Source organism: Xenopus laevis, chromosome 2S (assembly GCF_017654675.1).
Source record: "Xenopus laevis strain J_2021 chromosome 2S, Xenopus_laevis_v10.1, whole genome shotgun sequence".
NCBI classification, from domain to species: Eukaryota; Metazoa; Chordata; class Amphibia; order Anura; family Pipidae; genus Xenopus; species Xenopus laevis.
Window position 1 is genome coordinate 162,817,697 of NC_054374.1, and position 17,058 is coordinate 162,834,754.

Genomic DNA, 17,058 nt, shown 5'->3' on the forward strand with positions numbered 1-17,058 from the left:
AAGTGCAGGTATTTTACACAATGCTGATTGCCAATAAGACAGTAATATAAATTAATGATAAAATCCTGCCTAGGGAAGATGAAGATGTCGGGGGCTAACAGCCGGCACATGGACACTGTAGGAGGACTAGAGCTTTGATTAACAAGAGAAATCTCGGGAGGTGAAGTACATCAGCAGTCAGCTGTGTAGGAGGGAATCGTTTAAACAAATGCTTCTTACCAGAGGTATCTTGGGTTTCATTTGCCCATTGTTCTGGGCATAAATTTTATTTATCAGTAGAACAGTGAATTACCACAAAGACAATATAGGTAATAATGTACCCCCTCGACAACTCCACCATAGGCACGTACTCCAGCAACTTCTCAGACGCAGCGTAAGATCAAACAAAAGTCTTTATTTCACATCAGATAACAGGGTTTTGATCTTACGCTACGTCTGAGAAGTTGCTGGAGTGTGTGACTTTGGTGGACCGAACCACAGCGCCGGCTTGGTGAGCGCTTTAAAAATAGCTGAAACGATAAAAATGTTTTGTAGCAACCTAGCCGCCAATCAATTAATTGAATAAGATTGTAGCACCTGTAGATTGTTGGCAATAATGTACCCCCTACTGTAAATGATAAGGATATTAGAAGTCACTGAGGGGTTGTTCTGTGACCATATAAAGGCACAAGGCTGCAGGCTGAGTTATACAGGGAACTCTGAGTATCACTCATGTATTATAAGGGACAATGTACCCCCTACTGTAAATGATAAGGATATTAGAAGTCACTGAGGGGTTCTGTGACCATATAAAGGCACAAGGCTGCAGGCTGAGTTATACAGGGAACTCTGAGTATCACGCATGTATTATAAGGGATAATGTACCCCCTACTGTAAATGATAAGGATATTAGAAGTCACTGAGGGGCTGTTCTGTGACCATATAAGGACACAAGGCTGCAGGATGAGTTATACAGGGAACTCTGAGTATCACTCATGTATTATAAGCGATAATGTACCCCCTACTGTAAATGATAAGGATATTAGAAGTCACTGAGGGGTTGTTCTGTGACCATATAAAGGCACAAGGCTGCAGGCTGAGTTATACAGGGAACTCTGAGTATCACTCATGTATTATAAGGGATAATGTACCCCCTACTGTAAATGATAAGGATATTGGAAGTCATTGAGGGGTTCTATGACCATATATGCCTCTCATTGCAGGTATGTGTGGTTAAAATACTTTAATCAAGGATGTCCTACCTGCAGCTTTTCAACAGTTGTTCAACTATAATTACCAGTGGAGTACTTTTATCTAGGGATGTAGCGAACGTCGGAAAAAAAGTTCGCGAACATGTTCGCGAACGTCCGGACAAAAATGCGAACGGTTCGCGAACGTTGCGAACCCCATAGACTTCAATGGGAAGGCGAATTTTAAAAGCTAGAAAAGACATTTCTGGCCAGAAAAATGATTTTAAAGTTGTTTAAAGGGTGCAACGACCTGGACAGTGGCATGCCAGAGGGGGATCAAGGGCAAATATGTTTCTAAAAAATCCATTGTTGACACAGCGCTGCATTTTGTGCTGTAAAGGGCAGAAATCACACTACGTCACTCAGGTGGTGTTTCTGGAGACGGTATTATTATTGATATTTAGACAGAATGTGAAAAAACTCACACAGCTAGGTGGCAGTGGTTTGAAGAACAGATGCAGATGAGAGATCAGCAGCAGGACAGACAGCTGCCCACAGCAGCTACATACAGAGCACTGCAGTAGAAGGTAGATTACTAGCCAGCAAAGCTACCTAACCTGAAATGTCCCTCAAATCCCTGCAGAGTTCTGTCCCTACAATACAGAGCAGTATCAAGTAGATTACTAGCCAGCAAACTTACTATCAACTGTCCCTCAAATCACTAACCAGCTCTCTCCCTACACTAGCTCTTCCAAGCACACACAGGCAGAATGAAAAAACGCTGCAGGGCTTCAGTTTATATATGGAAGGGGAGTGGTCCAGGGGTGTGGGGGTGGTCCAGGAGGGAGAGCTTCCTGATTGGCTGCCATGTATCTGCTGGTCTGGGGTGAGAGGTCAAAAAAAAGCGCCAGGTAAGGCGAACCCGAAATGGCGAACGTCGCGCGACGTTCGCGAACATTCGGCGAGCGCGAACAGCCGATGTTCGCGCGAACAAGTTCGCCGGCGAACAGTCCGCGACATCCCTACTTTTATCTACACTTCATGCAAAGGACCCTTCTGCATCAGGACCCAATACACTGAGGCATAACTACCACACATCAGACCTCCCAGACATTATTGTATGTTAGGCCCCCGCACCAGCTTCTTTTTGGAGTTGGTCCCAGTTCTTTCACGTTAGTCCACTGCCTGGACACATGACCTCTCTACTCTTCCATAAAACCACAACATCCTCCTATCTTTATATTTTAAATCAGGTCCTGACATTATAATTATTAAAATAATATAACAATCAGGTTCAATACACATGGATTTGTTGTAAACACTAATTGAAATTGATAATATCGCAAAGCAGTTTCTATGAGTATAGTACACAGCTTATAGTTTATAGTATACAGCTTATAGTTTATAGTATACAGCTTATAGTTTATAGTACACAGCTTATAGTTTATAGTATACAGCTTATAGTTTATAGTACACAGCTTATAGTTTATAGTATACAGCTTATAGTTTATAGTATACAGTTTATAGTTTATAGTATACAGTTTATAGTTTATAGTATACAGCTTATAGTTTATAGTATACAGCTTATAGTTTATAGTATACAGTTTATAGTTTATAGTATACAGTTTATAGTTTATAGTACACAGCTTATACTTTATAGTATACAGCTTATAGTTTATAGTATACAGCTTATAGTTTATAGTATACAGTTTATAGTTTATAGTATACAGCTTATAGTTTATAGTATCCAGTTTATAGTTTATAGTATACATCTTATAGTTTATAGTACACAGCTTATAGTTTATAGTATACAGCTTATAGTTTATAGTATACAGTTTATAGTTTATAGTATACAGTTTATAGTTTATAGTATACAGCTTATAGTTTATAGTATACAGTTTATAGTTTATAGTATACAGCTTATAGTTTATAGTATCCAGTTTATAGTTTATAGTATACAGCTTATAGTTTATAGCAGTGTTCCCCAACCAGTAGCTCGGGAGCAACATGTTGCTCTCCAACCCCTTGGATGTTGCTCTCAGTGTCCTCAAAGCAGGTGCTTATTTTTGAATTCCAGGCTTGAAAGCAAGTTTTCATTGCATAAAAACTAAGTATTGGGCCAAGCAGAGCCTTTTGTAGACTGCCAGTCAACATAGGGGCTACCAAATAGACAATCTCAGCCCTTTTTTGGCACCCCAAGGAACTTTTGCTTGCTTGTGTTGCTCCCCAACTCTTTTTACATTTAAATGTGGCTCACGGGTAAAAAAGGTTGGGGACCCCTGGTTTATAGTATACAGCTTATAGTTTATAGTATACAGTTTATAGTTTATAGTATACAGCTTATAGTTTATAGTATACAGGTTATAGTTTATAGTATACAGCTTATAGTTTATAGTATACAGTTTATAGTTTATAGTATACAGTTTATAGTATACAGGTTATAGTTTATAGTATACAGTTTATAGTATACATGTTATAGTTTATAGTATACAGCTTATAGTTTATAGTATACAGTTTATAGTATACAGCTTATAGTATAAAGTTTATAGTATACAGCTTATAGTTTATAGTATGCAGTTTACAGCTTTTAGTATACACCTTATAGTTTATAGTATACAGCTTATAGTTTATAGTATACAGGTTATAGTTTATAGTATACAGCTTATAGTTTATAGTATACAGCTTATAGTTTATAGTATACATCTTATAGTTTATAGCATACAGTTTATAGTATACAGGTTATAGTTTATAGTATACAGCTTATAGTTTATAGTATACAGTTTATAGTTTATAGTATACAGTTTATAGTATACAGGTTATAGTTTATAGTATACAGTTTATAGTATACATGTTATAGTTTATAGTATACAGCTTATAGTTTATAGTATACAGTTTATAGTATACAGCTTATAGTATAAAGTTTATAGTATACAGCTTATAGTTTATAGTATGCAGTTTACAGCTTTTAGTATACACCTTATAGTTTATAGTATACAGCTTATAGTTTATAGTATACAGGTTATAGTTTATAGTATACAGCTTATAGTTTATAGTATACAGCTTATAGTTTATAGTATACATCTTATAGTTTATAGCATACAGTTTATAGTATACAGGTTATAGTTTATAGTACACAGGTTATAGTTTATAGTATGCATCTTACATCTTATAGTATACAGCTTATAGTTTACAGTATACAGCTTATAGTTTACAGTATACAGTTTATACTGTAGCTTGTAGTATACACCTTATAGTTTATAGTATAAAGTTTATAGTATACAGGTTATAGTTTATAGTATACAGTTAACATCTTATAGTATACATCTTATAGTTTATAGTATACAGCTTATAGTTTATAGTTTACAGCTTATAGTTTATAGTATACAGTTTTAGTTTATAGTATTCAGTTTATAGTTTATAGTATTCAGCTTATAGTTTATAGTATACATCTTATAGTTTACAGTATACAGTTTATAGTATACAGTTTATAGTATACAGATTATAGTTTATAGTATACAGCTTATAGTTTATAGTATACAGTTTATAGTATACAGGTTATAGTTTATAGTATAGAGTTTACAGTTTATAGTATGCAGCTTATAGTTTATAGTATACAGTTTATAGTTTATAGTATACAGGTTATAGTTTATAGTATACAGGTTATAGTTTATAGTATTCAGTTTATAGTTTATATTATACATCTTATAGCATACAGGTTATAGTATTCAGGTTATAATATACAGCTTATAGTATACAGGTTATAGTATACAGGTTATAGTTTATAGTATACAGGTTATAGTTTATATTAAACATCTTATAGTATACAGGTTAAAGTATTCAGGTTATAGTATACAGCTTATAGTATACAGGTTATAGTTTATAGTATACAGGTTATAGTTTATAGTATACGGCTTATAGTTATAGTTTATCATATACAGGTTATACTTTATAATATACAGCTAATAGTTTATAGTATACAGGTTATACTTTATAATATACAGGTTATGGTTAACAGTGTTTTATAATAAGTATAAACCATAGAAGATGAATATAAAGAGTCTAATAAATAATATGCTTTTGCCTTCCATGACCCCGGGTTGTTCATTTTGTGATAACTGATCCCCCCTACAGATTTAATAAATTTACAGCAATATATGTTAGCAAAATCTCTGTATATTATACATACAGTACCTATATAAAAGAATGTGGCTGGTTCACATGAATCCAGCTGATATCTATCTTTAGAATCTTGTTGAATTATGCAAGCTGAATCCCAATGGTTCACCCACTCAAACAGCTGCCAAGTGCTACCCCCAAATTTGATGTCACTATTGCCTTCAGTCAGCGAGTGTAGCCTTTACTCCACCCCTGGAGAATGAAATGAAAATGATCTAAAGATCCAGACAAATATTGCCCATGAAAAGCTGAAGCTGGGGGCTGACCATCCAGAAATAATATCATTTTACAGCTGATTTAATTCCCTCTTTCTTAAGCAATAGGCAGCGACAGGGAATAAGTTGTAACAGTTCACATGCCGTGACTTTTTCGCCCAGTAACTCTTTAATTGTATCACCCCCTGATCTTAAAAATTAATATTGTACCATTATGACATAATAAGAATCACTAGGGTCTCTCAAACAAATGACAACGTATCAAACAACTTATTTCTACGGCCTGATTTTTTAAAAAAAGTTAAATATTTTGCCTTAAATCAGTTCTCAAGTCAATCCATAACCGGCACTGGATTCTAACAAGTCATGGATCAATGCATCATCCCAAGCATCTTAACCCTAAAAGGGAAGCTCAACCACCTGTACCCAGGCAGCTATAGGAAAGTAGTAAGACAAGGACGACATTTTCTGCAGCGGTGAATAAACCCATTGTGACGTCTCCCCCCCTTACCTTCACGTTAGTCCGGAGAGCACAGTAACATGCAAAAAACATTGCAGAAAACAGAGAGCAGCATATGGATTGAGGAGTCAGCGTCCCCTTTCAGCGAGAGGCTCACACACCATCGGAAGCATGTGCTAGCACAGAAGAGTCTCTATCAATTGCATTGATCTCAAGACAACAAGAAGAAGAAACGCAAGGAAAAAAAAATCCCGAGCCTCTCAATGAAAGCTTGAACTCTTTTCCCAGGCTACGAAACGACATCTTTTGCCCAACATTATCAATTAGCAGGGAATTGTAGATGACAAACTCCAGCGTCTCCGTCTCTCTCCTCGTCCTTTTTTTTTTTTTTTTTTCACAGCCTACGGTTTATTTAAAGGAATTAAACTGGGGTGGAAAAAGGGGGGATGTTCACTCACACTATCAAGGTGAGAAGAGAGAGAAAGAGCCTGTGCGGTTTCGGGGGGACTCGATTGTGTTTTTAACTCGCTTTGATGTTTGCCTACTAAATATTTTACAAACCTAATGAATTTTAGATTAAATAAAGGGAAAGTCGTCCATTTTTCCCCCTCTCTTTCTCTCTATCTCTGCTAAAGATTTATTTCAAACACTGCAATCCCCCCCTCCTTAAAGCAACAATTCCGCCTCTAACAATGGTTTTAAGACTAATAGTATTTACAAAAGGGCTGCAGAATATTCTGTATATATATATTTGCAGACAGTATCATCCATGGAGTCTCTGCCTTTCTCCAACCACTTTTACTTTTCCTCTTTATTTTGAGAGTTCTTTCAAGAGTGAAAAGCTTTTTGTTAGATGAATGAAAGTGTTAGACATTGATTTTTTCGGGAACAAATGGCCTGACCTTTTTCTAAATAAGGTAACTGGCGATGGTTGATATAAAAGTAAAGTGATCCCATCTGAGCTGTAGGCAATCGGTTTTCCCAGACCCAACGGAGATGGATAATGACTTAAAGATGTTTATCCTGTCTGCCTCTCTTTCATCCTCAAATGATTTTAAAGAAAGCTCCAAAGATTACACGTGAATACTAATACATTCATTCATCTGGAAACTCTTCTTACTTTATTTTGAAATTCGTATGCTTTTTTTTTTTTTTTACAACATCTCTTAAGTGATATCATTGGTATTTAAAGGTAAATAAAAGAACGAGCTTAATTAAAATTCAGCTTATAAAAGGAAGTTACAAAACAAAGAAGATATGACTAAGGGGCACATTTAATTAGGGTCGAATATCGAGGGTTAACCCTCGAATTCCACCCTCGAATTTAAATCCTTCGAATTAGAATGATTTAGCGCAAATCCTACGATCGATCGATCAAAGTAAAAATCGTAGTAGCCTATTCGATGGTCGAAGTACCCAAAAAAATACTTTGAAATTCAACGTTTTTTTCATTCGAATCCTTCACTCGAGCTTAGTAAATGTGCCCCTAAGAGTGCTGTGCCGATTTAATATTGGATAGAGTGTTTAGAAATTAGGCATAGGATGTTCAAATCATGATTGGATGGAGTGGTAGGGTTTTAGTGTCTCTATAATGGATTTGATTGGTCAATAAGCATTTGTTAAGGTGGCCATAGACGAACAAATAATATCGTACGAAAGTAATTATCATACAATATTCAGTGAGTGTATGGTGGGAAAAGAGCCGACCGTTGTCGGCAGAAGATTTGGATATCGGTCGGCTCGTCGATGAGGCTGGACGGAAAATTTTGATTGGGTGCCTTTGAAGGGACCCAAGCATCACCCATTGTTAGTGCTGAATCATCAGATACAGGTAGAATTCTATTGTTTCTATCTTTATATATGACTATTCAGCTCTACACGTGTGTGTTGAAGCGAATTTCTTGGAAAGATCTTTTCCAAGAAAGATCGTACTTGCTAAGTCTATGGCCACCTTTAAGTGCTGAATCGTCAGATACAGGTAGAATTCTATTGTTTCTACCTGTATATCTGACGATTCAGCTCTACGCATGTGTGTTGAAACAAACGATCGTTCTTGGAAAGATCTTTTCCAAGAAAGATCATTATTGTTATGTCTATGGCCACCTTTAGACTTCTTGGACCAAACCAGGGGATCTGAAAGGAAGAGGAGGGGAAATACATTCAGTCTTACTCTGGCAATGCCTCATGTACAAATAGAGAAGAGACAGCAGAGTATTGCATGATCTGTTTGGAACATATTCAACTGGCAGATGAGCTGTAGAAACTACCTCTCAAGATGGCCAGTGAAAGAGAAGGCTAAAAAGGCTGCTGATCCTAATTAAAAGTTTAGGATTCAAGATTCAAGGAGGAAGCAGACTGAAAAACAGACTGTACCAATGATAAAACAAAAGGTTGCCAAAAAAAGGGCTACATGAACATGGCTATTGTATAGAAGCAGGGCCGCAACTAGGGGTAGGCAGCAGAGGCACTTGTCTAGGAAACATCCCAGGGGGATGCTGGGCAGGTACCTATTAAAGGGGCTTCTCCCTACCCCTAGACCATGTTTATTCTCCTCTGCCACTCTCCCCTCTCTCCATTCCCTCCCCTGTGTTGCTCTACCCTTCCTACCTTGCACTCCCCTCTGCTACTGTCTCCTCTCCCTCCCCTGTTATATTGCATGCACACAAAGATTCTCATTCGCGAGTGCACATAAAGGGGGGCTTGGTTACATGGAGACTGTGGTGGCCAGCTGGGTTGCCTAGGGCACCCTGTCGGCTTGGTCTGGCACTGTATAGAAGTCAAAGTTAGGTAACAAGTCAAGGTTTAGGATATGGCACAAGCAGGTTCAATGAATAGGCAAGCAGGCCTACTGGGAAGGCAGGAAAACATCCAAGGTTCAGCACTAAATGATTTAACCTCCAACAATGAGGCAACATAAAAAGGGATGCAAAATACTAGTAGGCAAAGGACTGGCCAAAGTTGCAATGTGCAGATAAGAAGGAACTACGAAGGTGACTAAAAAAGAAGACCACGTCAGTTCTAAGAACCCACAGCAAAGTACCCAGAAGCCACTTAACCTACAGTATGTTTCAGAACAACAGTGATGAAACCTTATGTCTTGTGTTACATTAGTATTATTTCTGTATAAAAACACATTTCATGAAAAGAACATTAACCAGGGTTTGACCCTGACCAGGAGGCACTTGTCAGGTATAAGAATACACCTTTAAGGCATTTGGTATTTAAACATGGCCACCTAATAACACATATCAATCACATTTCTGATGATCAGAGGCAATAATTACTTTCAAAATTCAGCTCTGGCTGGGGAGGGAGAGGAATTGCTGACCTAAATATCACTCAGCACCAGATTAACAGTCCCTGTATCGTTCCAAGAAGAGCTGCACTCGGCACATTGCACAACCAGCCATATTTCTGTGTTTTATCAGTAGGAGTATTGGCAGCCACAGCAGAACATACTCTATTCCACTTGATCCTCATCTAATGGAGTTCACAAAAGGCCTGTCCCATCACCTGCTTAGACATCAAATTCCCATATTTAAAGGAAAAGTAAAGGCAAAAAAATAAAATCCCATTTTTACTTTCTTTATTTCTTTTCTTAATGAAAAAGAAACCTATCTCCAATATACTTTAATTAAAAAATGTGTTCGTTTTTACAAGAAACCTGACTGTATGCAGTGAAATTCTCCCTTCATTTACTTGCTCTGACTGCTGCGGATAGGAAACTTCAAACGGTCCCTAGCAGCTCTGCAGGGAAACAATCTTACAAAACAGCAGGGGGCAACCCCCAACCTTACTTCCCAGTCATGCAGGACTCAAGCAGCTTTGTTTGTTTTCCTGTAGAGCAGTTCATATTGAATTTTATTTTTGCCTTTACATCCCATTTACTGTTTCCAACTCCAGTGGCAGTGACAAAGATCATGGAGCCAGATTTAAACAGATATATTGGGACTCTCATTGAAGGACCCAGTGTAGTATGTATATTCTGATTATTCTGATTATTAATCAGTCTTGCTGTATCAGCTTCTGGCAGATATTATTTGACTTGTGCGGTTTTGATCATTTATGACAATCCCTAAGCAGCCCAGACCACACTGAGCATGTGCACAGTCTTGGTCTTGCAAAGATGTATAACAGTTACAAGATGGTGACCCCCTGTGGCCAACTTTGAAAGCATAAATTATTTGTTTGATTAGGCTTGTGGTGCAGTAAGTTCATGTTTATATTTAGTATACAAAATACAGCATTTCTAGTATCAATCTATTTTAGACTTTAGTTCCCCGTAGACTTTCCAGTTGGTGGGAGGATGCTCAGTATGGAGCTGAACCTGCTACTACTAAGAAATATATCAAATCTATCAAATTGTAACAGTGTTGGACACAAATATATTTTAAAAGTTAAAGGGATGGCGTTTCCATTTGAATATGTGTTTTTATGCAATACGAGTTTTTCATAAAATTTTTCATGAAATGTAGAAATTTTTTTGAAATGTATCATTTGAAAAAAAATTTATTGCTAAATTTGGCAGCTAAAAGGAATTGTGTTTCTTTAGAAATGAATGCAGGTGTATATTAATAATTCAAGCTATTTAGAAATTCGGGTATTTGAAATAAAGTCAAGATTTTGTAGAATAAGTACTAGAATAAGAATTTAACTCCATTAAGTTTTTTATGATTCAAGTGTATTTTGCAAATATGTTTAAAAACTAAGTTAGAGCTTTTTTTTTTATAACTGGTAAAACTAGAAAATTCAGTCTGAATGCTAAAAACTTGAATAATTTAAGTTTTCTTTACTTTAAAATCTTAATTCTTAGTGAAAAAAAATGTAATTTTTCAAAATATATTATGCTCCAAGGTCCAAGGTTGCAAAAAGTCTGAAACCGAAAATATTCCATCTTCAACCTGTCAAGGTCCTGTAGACATCAATGGCAGAGGTCCTATTTTATTTGCAATGTCAAGATATTATTGTCTTTGCTAGGTGTCATATGATAATCCAAACATTTTTTCAGACGATTTCATGAAAAATACGGACTTTCGGGCATCAAATCCGATAAATTCGGATTTCTTATACAACAATATGAAAAAAATTTAGTTTTTGAGCAACAATCCAAAAAGGTTTAGTTTTTTTCCCAACCAGATTTTTTTCAAGCTTTTAATTGATAAATAAGGGCAATTCGTGGATTCTAGTTTGGTCAGACTTTTTTAATTTAGAACATCAGAATTTCATCAGATTTTGATTAAAAAAAAACCTCAAATTTTAGTAAAATTGGCTCGCCCCGTCATTTAGAAAAAACGGAAACAATTAAAATGTAATTGTATGAATTCTTTCTAATTACATGTCATGATGGGTGTTAGCGCTACTTATAAGCTGCCCTGAATTCTGATTGAAAATGAACATGAAGTCTCAGAATGACTCCTGAGAAGCGGATTATGTTGTGTTTTTAGTTACAGGTAATTTAAAAAAAAAGTAAAATTTTGTCAGTATAAATGATACAGTCTATAAACACAGAATGGTCAGCAGATCTGTTGCTTTGTGTTCTGAGGTCTACTAGAATATTTGCAGTACACCTAATATTATTTGCAAAAAGGGTGTAGCTAAATTCTCAATTGACCCTGGTGAAAAAAATTGCTTAGGACCTACTCATTAGAACTGCCCAACACATATGTCCTGTGGGACCAAGTTTTTTCTTCCTCTGGGTAAGTTGGGGTCGCTACAACCAAAAACCCAGAAGCTATTTCCATGGATTTGTGAAATATACAGGAAAAGTCATTGACAAAAGAAATAACATAGTAACGGTAAATTGGGTTGAAAAAAGACACACGTCCATTAAGTTCAACCCGTTAACTCTTTTAAACTGCCTAACTGCCAGTTGATCCAGAGGAAGGTGAAAAAAACATTAGAAGCCTCTCCAATTGGCCTCAGAGGGGAAAGGATTCTTGACTCCAAAATGACAATGGGACCAGTCCCTGGATCAACTTGTACTATGAGCTATCTCCCATATCCCTGTATTCCCTCACTTGCTAAACACCATCCAACCCCTTCTTATACCTATCTAATGTATCAGCCTGTACCACTGATTCACTTCCCAGCTCTCCCTGTAACACCCCTTTCCCTCCTCTAATCTCATTGGCTCCCTCCTGTCTGCTGGGAGGAGCTACTGGTGAATAAAGCATCCGACCCTTCCTTATACCTATCTAATGTATCAGCCTGTACCACTGATTCAGGGAGACAATTCCACATCTTCACAGCTCTCACTGTAACAAACCCCTTCCCAATATTTAGGAGGAACCTCTTTTCTTCTAATCGGAATGGGTGACCTTGTGTCAGCTGGAAAGACCTACTGGTAAATAAATCATTAGAGAGAATATTATATGATCCCCTTATATATTTATACATAGTTATCATATCACACCTTAAGCGTCTCTTCTCCAGCGTGAACATCCCCAATTTGGCCAGTCTTTCCTCATAGCTAAGATTTTCCCTTTACCAGCTTAGTTGCCCTTCTCTGTACCCTCTCTAATACAATAATGTCCTGTTTGAGTGATGGAGACCAAAACTGTACGGCATATTCTAGATGGGGCCTTACCAGTGCTCTATACAGTGGAGAAATAATCCCCTAAACAGTGGAAGAATAACCTAAAATTAGTGATGGGTGAATAAATTCGGTAGGCGTGAATTTCGACGTTTTGCCAGCCCTGAATACATTTGTGAAACTGTCACGAAAATTCGCTGGTGTGAAAATTTTTTGGACATGCGTCGGAAAAGTCGTGCGTCAACATTATTTGGACGCCCATTGACTTTAACGCTGGTGTCAAAATTGACGTGAGCGTCAGAATTGACGCGAGTGCAAAAAAAAACTGAAAGCCTTAATTCACAGAAAAAAACCTTCATGGCAAGAAAAAATCCTGCTCTTCCATTCATTTTTAAAAATTTGCTAGCTATGGTCTCTATTGTCCTCTACGCCATTTAGTAAATTAGCAATGTTCCTGCGGATGGGATTTCTGGCAATTTTAGTAATTTTAGTAAATCTGCCCTGTAGTTCTGTTCAGGGATCATGTTTTTTTTGTAGTGACTTATTTTAACAGTATCTTTTTTCACACAAAATAAATTGGAGTCTATGAGCATTATTTTATGACAACCTTTTTTATCACAGTGACTTTGTCTGAACAGAAAAACATTGCAGTCTATGGGTGTCTTTTTGCGGTGACCCTTTTTCTCTGAAAAAATTAATTTTGAGGTGTTTTTGCACAAATATTCACCAATGATGAAATGTGGAATTTCGACGCAAATCCATATCTAGAGAATAGTTTTGCTCATGACTACCAGCAAGAATATTTTCTGATTGAGATAAGACTTTGGAATGACTTTGGCTACACATGGATGTCTCTTCATTGGGATTTGGTTCCAGTACAGATATGAGACCCTTTATCCGAAAACCCATTACCCAGAAAGCTCTGAATTATGGAAAGGCCACCTCCCATAGACTCCATTATAAAAAAATAATTCAATTTCACTACAACACAAGCAGAAGACTGAACATGAGGGAGACACTGTTGATCTATAACCACTCAGTCATGGACCATTTAACTCCCACCATAAGTTAAATTGGACTAATTTCACTTACCTGCACCAGTGATGCTCTCAGTGTTTGACCTCTGAACAAAACAACCCACCGTTTTATTGATTGTGTCTTTGACCTTTGCACTAAATGAATCAGTGTCTTCTGAGTCGTCACTATTTGATTCTAATAATAAGCGGCTTTGTTAACCTTGTAATGACAGTGGGGAGGTCTGGATCTACACCCAGTGATAATTATCTCTGTATTAGTCACCCCAGCAAATCCTTTTCTTTGGCCGATGAACAAGTAGACATTTTATTACCCGGGTACATGACATGCGTGTGTCAAAGCCAGACGTGTTATATGACTTTCAGCCTTTTAAAAACACAAGCCCTGAGCCCTGATTCATCACCATTAGTGATGGCTTCGCCAGTCAGTGCATTTGTCAAATGCACTGAAGTCTATGCCTGAGTCTACAGGAGTTATGTATCAAAATCCAAAATTCTCTCACTATTTTCTGAAAACGACTCCAACCAATTCCGCACAGACTCTCTAAAATCGCACAAAAATCCGAATCCAACAATTATTTCAGATTTGTCGGCAAAAACGTCAACTTTCTTGAATTTGGAACTTTTTCAGATTTGACACCCAAAACTAGTGGTGGGTGATTTTCTCCCGTTTCGATTCACCGAAAATGTTTAGAATTTCCTGTGAAATTCGCGAAACTGTTATAATTCACGAAAAATTTGTGAAACTCTAAAATTTACACCCACGTCGATTTTGATGCTGGCGTTAAAGTCAATAGGTGTTGAAATAGTGTTGACGTGCGCCAATTTTGACGCAAGTGAATTTTTGGACGCGTGTCCAAAATTTCCGCCAGAGGAGAAACAAAGAAATTCGGTGCGAATACACGCCAGGAGAATTTATTCACCCATCACTACCCAAAACCAAAAAATCTTCGGGTTATTGAAAGAAATCCAACTCAGATCAGGATATCTTCAAAATGTCAACGGGACATCTGCCATTGACTTCTGCATGAACTTGGCAGGTCTGAGACGGAGTACTTTTTTTATTCTGACTTTTAACACTACCGGGGTTTAATAAATCTCAAAAAGTTCTAGTTTTATTTTCTACACAAAGAATTGTGTTTTTCCGACCAGAAAAAATGTAATTTAATGAATAATCGCCATGGGTGTCTTTTTCACGGCAAAACCTGGTGAAAAAATTCACTCATCAATAATCACCATCAGTGTCTTGACCAAAGAGAAAGAGTTGAAGTACACGGCTATATTGCACATAAATCCTTGCTTCTATTAATGTTACATCTTTTATTTGACCTTCAATCACAGTCAACTGGCTGTAGTATATTGTTTGGGCTGCCGCAATCATCTTTGTGTTGATAGGGGTCCGCGTGAAATGCTCCCTGGCACAAAATCACAAATGAGACCACAATTCACAACTAAACAATCTGTGACCCAAGATTCATGGATGTGATTAACAAAGCAGATGTTTTAGTCATCCATATAGAACACATTGGCGCCATGCTGCTTGCCATATAGTCATTTCAAATCTTGAAATCATGATTTCCACAATACACGTTTATTGCTTTGACGCATTTTCAGTCATTTTTAAATACAAGAAATATGTCAAATCAAGTGGACTTGCTGTGTTTTTCTTGAAGACGTTTCAGCAGTCATCCAACTGGCTTTCTCAATTCAGAATAATAACTTGTACATAGGCTCTTGCTTCGCTGTATATAAATCCTCTGGAATGTTGCTCCAATCAGCATAATCTGTTTATCATAATCCACAATGATGTCATTAATGATGTCATTAATGATGTCATTAAATTAGGTGTTGATTGTATTAGCAAGATTGGAGCTTTGATGTGTTATTAAACCTTCCAGGGAGAGGTGCCAAAACAGCATTGTATGTGAGATGTTACAGAACCCCAAAACATAAGCTCCAGCATTTACAGCCTCATTTTAAAGCATTACGTTACCTATAGCTCCATATTAGTTAGCACCCCATTATTTTGCACCAATATTCTGCAAATGGAAGACATATAATAAAAGGCCCACGCCTGTATGACATGCCACCATGGGAGAGCTAATGTAGGCGTTCCTCTCTTGCTTTTATAAGAAACGTCTTTGCCACAATATCCTTTTCAAGCTATAGGTCTACTTCCAATCTAAATGGAAATTCATTCTTTTTTTTCCCATTATTAAAATTAATTATAGAGCAAATTCAGGGATTACTCACTGCGGAAAGGAGCACAAGTAGCCAGCAGACAGCCAATATGAAAAGCACCAGATGAAAGCAAATGAAGTTATAATCAAGTTGCAGACTAAAGGTGGCCATACACGGGCAGATAAAGCTGCCAATATCGGTCGTTTGGACCGATTTGACAGCTTATCTGCTCATGTATGGGGGCTTCCAACCGGTCTTCCTGATCGATATCTGGCCACGATATCGATCGGGAAGGTTGGATTTTTAACCCTTGGCGCATCGTAATTCGATTGTTCGGCCGAACGTTCGAATTACCCCTGATATAGCCTTGCCGTTAGTGGCATATCGGGGAAAGATCCGCTCGTTTGGCGATGTCGCCAAACGAGCGGATATTTGAGTCTATGGCCACCTTAAGGGATAGAAGGAGCAATCTATAACACTGATCCTCTGTGACCAGCCAATGCCCACACAATAGTGACACATCCATGTTTGTAGGAGAGAGTCTAACATTAGCCTTATAATATCCTGCAGGTAAAGATGAATGGCTTCTTTCATTGAGACAGAAACACCTCTATAATGGAAGCGAAAACCCTGAAACTGAATTAGATTTATTAGTCTATAACGTAAATTACAAAAAGTCCATAAATTGTACTGGTTTTTTTTACAATCTGCTTTATTAGTGAACTCTAGAAGCCTAAGATTTGTTCCTGCTGCAAACAGATCCTTCATGCTGCAAGATTGGCTAGACTAGAGTGTTACCCCTGGCCTGACAAACAGATTCCAACACCAATCTAATATCTAATGTCCAACAGCCAGACAACATGACCGCATGAGTCGTTTGAAGTAGAAAACAATGGTAGGAGCAGTGTCCGACTGGCCCACTTGGATACCAGGAAAACTCCCAGGCCCAGGTATCAGAGGGCCTCTTGCTTCTTAAGGCCCCCATACATGGGCCACTAAAAGCTGCCAACAGACCGAGTCGGCAACTTATTGGCCCGTGATCCCGGCCTCTGCCTGGTAGGGATGGGTAAATTTGACCCATTTCGTTTCACCAAAAATTCGCCGCCGGCGAATTGTCGCAGACGCCCATTAAAGTCTATGGGCACCAAAAAATTTTTGTCATGCGTCGAAATCTTTTTGACGCGCGTCTTTTTTTTTTTGACGCACGCCACCATACAAGTCTATGGGCATCATTTTTTCGGCAAAACGAGGCGAAAAAAATCGCCCATCCCTACTGCCTGGTAAACCGACT

The 17,058-nt window shown here is 37.6% G+C and overlaps 1 protein-coding gene across 2 annotated transcripts in view; it reads right to left on the reverse strand.

Annotated features, from left to right (window-relative positions):
• Positions 1-17,058, reverse strand: part of LOC108710034 (disks large homolog 2) — a 621,594-nt gene that overhangs the window by 549,478 nt on the left and 55,058 nt on the right. Inside the window, exon 1 of one of the 2 annotated variants that reach the window (XM_041584605.1) lies at positions 6,072-7,023. The exons of the other annotated variant lie outside the window; for it this stretch is intronic. Coding sequence (XP_041440539.1) covers positions 6,072-6,113 — 42 coding nt within the window. The 5' untranslated portion in view covers positions 6,114-7,023. Of the gene's footprint in view, positions 1-6,071; positions 7,024-17,058 lie in introns of those variants that run through there. 2 annotated transcript variants of the gene reach the window in all.